The sequence below is a fragment of the Myotis davidii genome, unplaced genomic scaffold (assembly GCF_000327345.1).
Source record: "Myotis davidii unplaced genomic scaffold, ASM32734v1 scaffold292, whole genome shotgun sequence".
NCBI lineage: Eukaryota > Metazoa > Chordata > Mammalia > Chiroptera > Vespertilionidae > Myotis > Myotis davidii.
The window spans coordinates 671,683-680,539 of record NW_006285042.1 but is presented as its reverse complement, the minus strand read 5'-3'; the positions used below and the strand labels follow the sequence as shown (position 1 = coordinate 680,539).

The following is an 8,857-nucleotide window of genomic DNA, read 5'->3' as shown; positions in this document are numbered from 1 at the left end:
TTTTAGAGCAGCATAGTATTCCATCGTGTAGATGTACCACAGTTTTCTAATCCATTCATCTACTGATGGGCACTTAGGCTGTTTCCAGATTTTAGCTATGGTGAATTGTGCTGCTATGAACATAGGGGTGCATATATCCTTTCTGATTGGTGTTTCTGGTTTCTTGGGATATATTCCTAGAAGTGGGATCACAGGGTCAAATGGGAGTTCCATTTTCAATTTTTTGAGGAAACTCCATACTGTCTTCCATAGTGGCTGCACCAGTCTGCATTCCCACCAGCAGTGCACAAGTGTTGGATTTTAGCCTTTTATTATATAGGATAAGTAATTGTATTAGAAAGCCAAAGAAAATAACATAGATGAAGGAAATCCAGAGAGAAAAAATAACAGTAAAATTGGTGGTGAAATTTCCAAACCAAGGAGAACTGAAAGAAATAAACTATTTAGTTTGGAATCAGCAACTTACAAGAGAATGCATTTGACATTTGGAAGTATATAGATAGCATGAAGATGAGATTATTCAACAAATTCTAAAATTCTAGAGCTATATTTAACCCCTTGAAACTGAAAAGTTGTCTACTTTATAAAAAACTTGTTTTGCCTTAGCCGGTGTTGCTCAGCTGGTTGAGCTTAGTCCCATGCACCAAAAGGTCACAGGTTGGATTCCCTGGTCAGGGCATATACCCTGGTTGCTGGCTCCATCCCTTGTAGGGGGCGTGCAGGAGGAGGCAGCTGATCCATGTTTCTCTCTCTCTTGGATGCTTTTCTCTCTCCCTCTCCCTTCCTCTCTCTCTCTCTCTCTCTCTCTCTCTCTCTCTCTCATTAAAAAAACCAACATTTTTTTTTAAAAAAAACTTTTTGTTTGAAGGTAAATAAAAGACATTGCTTAAATAATATAATAAAACGTGAAATTTCTCTTAATAGAATAATAGAAATGCAAATAGGTTCAGAATAGTTTTGATAGACTTATTTATTTTATTTTATTTGTAAACTAGAGGCCTGGTGCATGAAAATCATGCATTCGGGGGAGGAGGTCCCTCAGGGAGCCCAGGAGCCCTTGGGGGATATCCGACTGATAGCCTAGGCCCGCTCCCAGCCGTCAGTTGGACATTCTTAGTGCTGCTGCAGAGGTGGGAGAGGCTCCTGCCAACACCGCTGTGCTCACCAGCCATGAGCCTGGCTTCTGGCTGAGTGGCACTCCCACTGTGGGAATGCACTCTCCACCAGGGGCCAGCTCCTGCATTGAGCGGGATCAGGCAAAACTGCTCTCCGACATCCCCTGAGGGCTCCCAGATTGCGAGAGGGTGGAGGCCAGGCTGAGAGACCCCACCGGTACACAATAAGGACTGGGAAGGGACACGGGAGGGGGTGTCCAGCCCATCTGCTCAGTCCCGATTGGCCAGACACCAGCAGCAAGCTAACCTACCGTTCAGAGCGTCTTCCCCTTGAGGGTCAGTGCACGTCGTAGCGAGCGGTGGAGCAGCCTTAGCATTTCATTAGCATATTATGCTTTGATTGGTTGAACTGACGTCTGGACAACCGGACACTTAGTATATTAGGCTTTTATTATATAGGATAATTCTTTATTGTTGAAAGTATTACTTATGTCCCCCTTTTTCCCCCATTGACCCTTTCCAGCCTGCCCCCGCCCCTCCCCAGGTTCTCACCGCCCCATGTGTCCATGGGCCATGTATATATGCATACAAGGTCCTTGGTTGATTACCTCCCACCCACCCAGCTTTCCCCGCCTTCCCTCTGAGATTCCGCACTCTATTCTATGCTTGTGTGTCCCTGGACCCACTCTGTTCATCAGTTTATTTTGTTACTTAGATTCATATATGAGTAAGATCATGTGATACTTCTCTTTCTCTGACTGACTTATTTCACTTAGCATAATACTCTCCAGGTCTCCCTCCATGCTGTCTCAGAGGGTAAGAGATTCTTCTTTTTTACTGCTGCATAGTATTCCATGGTATAAGTGTACCACAGCTTTTTTTATCTACTCATCTACTGATGGGCACTTGGGCTGTTTCCAGATCTTAGCTATTATAAATTGTGCTGCTATGAACATAGGATGCATACATTCTTTCTGATTGGTATTTTGGGTTTCTTAGGATATAGTCCTAGAAATGGGATCACTGGGTCAAATGGCAGTTCCATATTTAATTTTTTGAGGAAACTCCATACTGTTTTCTATAATGGCTGTACCAGTCTGCATTCCCACCAGCAGTGTTCTAGGATTCCCTTTTCTCCACCACCTCGCCAGGACTTGTCATTTGTTGATTTTTGGTACTATTTTGACAGGTATGAGATGATACCTCATTGTTGTTTTAATTTGCATCTCTTTCATGATCAGTGACTGAGCATTTTTTTATATGTCTCTGGGCCATCTATATGTCCTCTTTGGAGAAGTGTTTATTTATGTCCTTTGCCCATTTTTAGACTTACTGATTTTAAGCTCATGTTTATCATTAAGTAAATCTACAGATATTTTGAGCACACTGTCTTTTTGGTTATCTCAGATACTATAGGCATTTATGGACAGGCTTCAAGGGCTTGTAAATCTTTTGAAATTATACAGTATTTGATATGCATATTTATGTATACTTTTTTGTGGAGAGGATCTATATCTGGTTTATAATTTTCATCAGATACCTATAAGGACTTATGACTGTTCCTCATATCCTAACACTGCCCCCCCACCCCCCCGCAACACACACACATATACAAAAGTGAAGAATTGTAGATATAAGGCAAAGAGGCTATATAATACTAGAGGCCTGTTGCACAAAAAGATTCATGCAATAGGCCTTCCCTTCCCCTGGCTGCTGGCACCAGTTTTCCCCCGGCACCCGGGACCCAGGCCTTCGCTCCGGCCGGAGCCGCCTTCTTGCCTTCGCTGCTCCGGCCGGAGCCGCCTTCAGTCTTCGCTCTGCTGCTTCATGCCTACGTATGCAAATTAACCGCCATATTTATTGGCGGTTAATTTGCATATCTCACTGATTAGCCAGTGGGAGGCATAGCGAAAGTATGGTCAATTATCATGTTTGTCTATTATTAGATAGGATTAGATAGGATGAGTGGATAGAGTATGTGGCTTGAGTTCCTGACTTGATCTTTTACTGGATTTACTAGTATTACAGAGGAGTGCCCCATTATAAAATATGGGTGAGAGTATTCAATTTAAAGAGATGTTTTAAAGATTAAAAGGTGATGATTTATTATAAAGAAAAATAATCAGTTTTTCAACACTAAAACCAAAGATCTAGATTAACAGCCTATTGGCTGAATTTTACTTTTGAGATGTTTTGCTTGGCCCACACAGTTAACTATTTACAACTAATATGAATTAGTTGTAAATAGCTAACAATCAAGACCTACTATACAAAAATCTGAATTACCAGCTTATCTTTTTAAAAAATCAGAAGATAACCTGGCAATACCTAGCCCATATTCCTTTAGGCAGTGGTTGGCTGGAGCCGAGTTGTAGTTGTCCCCTTGAGATTGGGCTTAGTCATTCTCTGGGTCACTAGGGTTCCCACCGGTCTGCCTCACTGCCTTGGGTTACCTTTCTAACTTCAAAGCATTATTTAGTGGTGTCAAATGACAGTCATATCTCCCAGTATTATCCTTTGTGTCACTGTCTCAAAAACATGAGAGGTCAGAGGGCCATGCAGTGGTTCTCAACCTTCCTAATGCCGTGACCCTTTAATACAGTTCTTCATGTTGTGGTGACCCCAACCATAAAATTATTTTTGTTGCTACTTCATAACTGTAATTTTGCTACTGTTATGAATCATAATGTAAATATCTGATATGCTATATGTGTTTTCTGATGGTCACGACCCACAGGTTGAGAACCGCTAATTAATGTTTGGCATATTTATTACAGAGAATTGTCTTTGTTGTCAAATAATAAGTAATGAGCGCCCTCTCTGAGAACAGAAGCATACTAGTGAAAAGTACAAAAGGTATATGGCAATATCCACCCTAAAGAAATGATAGTCTTGCAGTAAAGATGAATCTAATCCTCAAAACAATTAGAAAACAAACACATAATTTAACTTAAATTACTTTATACTTAAAAATAAATTTGGCCCTAACCGGTTTGGCTCAGTGGATAGAGCATAGGCCTGCGGACCAGAGGGTCCCAGGTTTGATTCAGGTCAAGGGCATGTACCTTGTTTGCGGGCACATCCCCAGTAGGGGGTTTGCAGGAGGCAGCTGATCGATGTTTCTCTCTCATCAATGTTTCTAACTCTCAATTCCTCTCCCTTCCTCTATGTAAAAAATCAATAAAATATATTTTTTAAAAAATTGGTGCCCTAGCTGTTTTGGTTCAGTGTATAGGGTCCCAGGTTCAAATCTGGTCAAGGCCACATGGGTTACGGACTCCATCCCCAGTAGGGGGCGTGCAAGAGGCAGCCCATCAATAATTCTCTTGCATCACTGATGTTTCTATCTCTCTCTCCCTCTCCCTTCCTCTCTGAACACAATAAAAATATTTGGTGTGGTTCAGTTGGTTGGGCATCAACTCATGCATCAAAAGAGTTGTGGGCTGGATTCCCCAATAGGGGGCATACAGGAGGCAGCTGATTGATGTTCTGCTCTCACATCAATGTTTCTCTTCTCCCCTCTCTCTTCTTCTCTTTCTAAAATTCAATAAAAAGGCCCCCTCCCAGGAGCCCGAGGCGCCAGCAAGGCCTGTGCCCAGCCGCGACTGCACGTGCCTGACTGTGCCTGCGCCCCACTGCCCGCCGCCAAAAAAAAACACCCAAAAAATAAAAAATAAAATTCAATAAAATTCAATAAAAATATTTTTTAGAAAGAAGTTTGGTTGTGGTTCAGAGAAGGGATATGAACCAGAGTCAGTTATGAAGATCTCTTAGGAACCCATTATATTAAAGACATTGTGTTAGGAGCCACAATCCTGAAGGAATTCAAATATGAGGCATTGTGCTTTTAAAGTTATGGAGACTTGGGGGGTGGGAGCAGGCTGGAGGGGGGTTAGTGGGGGTAAAAAGGGGACATATATAATACTTTCAACAATAAAGAATTATTTTTTTAAAACAGTTTGGGAAAAAAATTATGGAGACTTGCCCTAGCTGGTTTGACTCAGTGGATAGAGCATCAACATGCAGACCGAATGATTCCGGGTTCAGTTCCGGGTTCGATTCCGGTCAAGAGCAGGAGGCCACCAATTGATGTGTTTCTCTTACATTGATATTTCTCTCTGTCTTTTACTCTCTCTAAAAATCAAGGAAAAATATCCTCGGGTGAGGATTAAAAAATAAGTAAAATAAATAAATAAATAAATGTTATGGAGACTTGACTTGAGGTGGTGACCACATAATACAGTGTACAGATGATGTGTCATAGAATTGTGCACTTAAAACCTGTATAATTTTGTTAACAGTGTCACCCCAATAAATTAACAATAACTAAATAAATATTACAGTTCAATAGGACACAAATTGTTAAATAATTTCAGGTAATAAATGTTAGATTTTCATAAGTGATATGGTAAATGCTACAGAAATCGATAAGAGTTGAAATTTTGGAGAATAGGGAAAGGGCTAAACACAGAGACCCCTTCATAGAAGAGGGAATTTTAAAATAGGATTCCAATTCTAAGAGAGCAAAAGCACAGAGAAAAGAAGGGCAAGCTCTAGGTACTTTGATAGTTTAGCCGTTTGTTGATTGGAAGCTAGTTTGAATGAGGCAAGAATGGAAGGAGATGTCTCTGAAAAGATGAAAGAAGATATCGTTGCCTTCTCTCCCCATTGATGTTGATATCATGAAACTGATGTCAGAGGTTGTTGGCCAACCTCTCATCTTTTTATTCTAGCTGAATTTTGTGGTTCCTTATTATACATACAGAAGTAAACTGGATTGTATTTTGTTTGTTTATTTGTAATATAAAGACTCTTTTAAACCATTTTAATTACTGGTTGTTGAAAAATAATTTATCACTCTGACACATGCTCATATCTAAGTAATAGGGTATTGTTCCATCTTATAACAATCTGTATCCATATCTGTTTTTAGATGACTTCAAACCAGCTTCGGTTGACACTTCTTGTGAAGGAGAACTTGAGGTCGGCAAAGGTGAACAGGTGACAATAACTCTGCCAAATATAGAAGTGAGTATATGTGTGTGTGTGTGTGTGTGTGTGTATACATATATTTAAAATATATTTTTATTGATTTAGGGGGGAAGGGAGAGGGAGAGAGACAGAAACATCAGTGGTGAGAGAGAATCATTGATCAGCTGCCTCCTGCATGGCCCACACTGAGGATTAAGCCTGCAGCCCAGGCATTTGCCATGTGCCCTGACTGGGAATCAAACTGTGACCTGGTTCATAGATTGACACTCAATCACTGAGCCATGCTGGCTGGGCAGTATTTCTATATATTTACTTATTTATTTATTTAACTTATTTTTTTAAATTTTATTGATTTTTTAGAGAGAGGGTAAGAGAGAAGGAGAGAAGAGAAGAACATCAATTATAGAGAAACATCAATGGGCTGCCTCCTGCATGCCCCCTACTGGGGATTGAGGCCACAACCAGGGCATATGCCTGACTGGAATCAAACCAGAAACCTCGTAGTTCAGGGGATGATGCTTAATCCACTGAGCCATGCCGGCTAACCTATTTCTATATATTTAGGCTAAAGAGATATTTTTGTAAAATTCCCACTGAATTTAAATTAAATAATTACACAATTCATGCATTAGGTAGCTATTGGGAATACAGAGATATATTTGACATGGTCAGTGTCCTAAAAAATGTTATTTAATGAGGAAAACAGGAAATAATCCTAGCTAATAAAAGACAAAAAGGGTAATTCACTGTATCTCCGCTACGCTTCCCATTGGCTAATCAGCGAGATATGCAAATTAACTGCCAACAAAGATGGCGGCCGGCAGCCACTCAGCTGAAGCGAGCAGGAGACTTGCTTGCTCCGGTGATGGAGGAAGCCAAGGTTCCCTGCCTGCCACGGCCTACTCTAAGCTCCAAAAGCAACAAAGTTTCAATTATAGAAAGTAAATAAATCCCAGAATTAAAAAAAAAAGAAAAAAAAGGGGAGACTGGGAGCTTCAGTCACCAGTCAGCCTGAAAACGGCCATCAGCCCCTCACCCAGGCTGGCCAGGCACCCAAGCGAGACCCCATCCTGATCTGGGACACCCTTCAAGGCAAACCAGCCGGCCCCCACCCATGCACCAGGCCTCTATCCTATATAGTAAAAGGGTAATATGCAAACTGACCCTACCAGCAGAAAGACTGGGAATGACTGGTCACTATGACACACACTGACCACCAGGGGGCAGACACTCAATGCAGGAGCTGCCCTCTGGTGGTCAGGGTGCGCCCACATGGGGGAGCTCTGCTCAGCCACAAGCCAGGCTGATGGCTGCCAGTACAGTGGGGGTGGTGGGAGCCTCTCTTGCCTCCTCAGCAGCGCTAAGGATGTCCGACTGCAGCTTAGGTCTGCTCCTTGCTGGCAAGTGGACATCCTCCGAGGGCTCCTAGGCTGCCAGAGGGATGTCTTATTGCCAGTTTAGGCCCAATCCCCTGGGGAGCAGGCCTAATCCAACAGGTGGACATCCTTTGAGGGCTGCAAGAGGGCACAGGACAGGCTGAGGGACCCCCTCCCCGCCGAGTGCACAAATTTTTGTGCACTGGGCCTCTAGTAGATTATAATATAGAAACATAAGGACTATCACAAGAGTATATACAGAGTATTATGGGAGTACAAAAGTGAGGTAACTCAGCCAGGAGAGGGAAATGAGACAAGAGTACATACTGTGTTGAAGTTGCCTAGTTGAAGAATAGAGGGAAGGCCATTTTAGGCAGAGTAAAGAAAAAGATAATGGTCTAAGACAGCGGTTCTCAACCTGTGGGTCGCGACCCCTTTGGGGGTCAAACGACCCTTTCACAGGGGTCACCTAAGACCATCGGAAAACACATATAATTACATATTATTGTTGTGATTAATCACTATGCTTTAATTATGTTCAATTTCTAACAATGAAATTAGGGGTCACCACAACATGAGGGACTGTATTAAAGGGTCTCAGCATTAGGAAGGTTGAGAACCACTGGTCTAAGACAAAGCAACTGAAGAGCCTATTACATTTGAAGAACTATATATAAGATACTTTGGCTAGGTGGGTGCATTTGGGGACATACTGAGAGGTGGTAAGGTATTTAATAATCAGGAAGTAAAGGACCTTTGTGTAATGCATAAGTGTTTGAACGTATCCTGTAACTCTTTTAGACAGATAGAATGAAAGAAAATTGTTAAAATTACCACCTATCAAGAGCAAATATTTTTTTTCTTCTTGCAGTCCTTAAATAATTATGAATAAGAATAGAAATTACAATTTCAACTGAACTTTGTGAATTTTTCCTTCTTAATTAAAGAACTTATTAAAAAAACAAGTAGGAGGTTTACTCTTTAGAGTTCTTAATTTTGTGGGTATTTTATGGAACTGTAATGATTATTAGTTTGAGGCATTTAGTTTCTCCTATTTTCTTTATGAATTCATTTTTATCATCCTGGTAAAAATGCCTAGAAGCTTAGAGTCATCCCATAAAATAGAACTTTTATTATACTACTAGAGGTCCAATGCATGAAATTCATGCAAGGGGCTGGGCCCGTGCAGCCCCAGCTTCGTCTGGAAAGATGTCTGATCTAATTAGCATATTATGCTTTTATTTATTTTTTTAATTCTTTATTGTTCAGATTATTACAGTTGTTCCTCTTTTTTCCCCCCATAGCTCCCCTCCACCCAGCTCCCACCCCACCCTTGGCCCTTACCACCCCCCAACTGTCCTCATCCAAAGCTAT

General features: G+C 41.4%; 1 protein-coding gene across 2 annotated transcripts in view; it reads left to right on the top strand.

The window, feature by feature from the left end:
* The window catches only part of EAF2 (ELL associated factor 2), a 36,766-nt gene that overhangs the window by 3,605 nt on the left and 24,304 nt on the right, over positions 1-8,857 (top strand). For both annotated transcript variants that reach the window (XM_006755346.1, XM_006755345.1), the window contains exon 2: positions 6,049-6,143. In XM_006755346.1, coding sequence (XP_006755409.1) covers positions 6,049-6,143 — 95 coding nt within the window. The remainder of the gene's footprint in view (positions 1-6,048; positions 6,144-8,857) is intronic.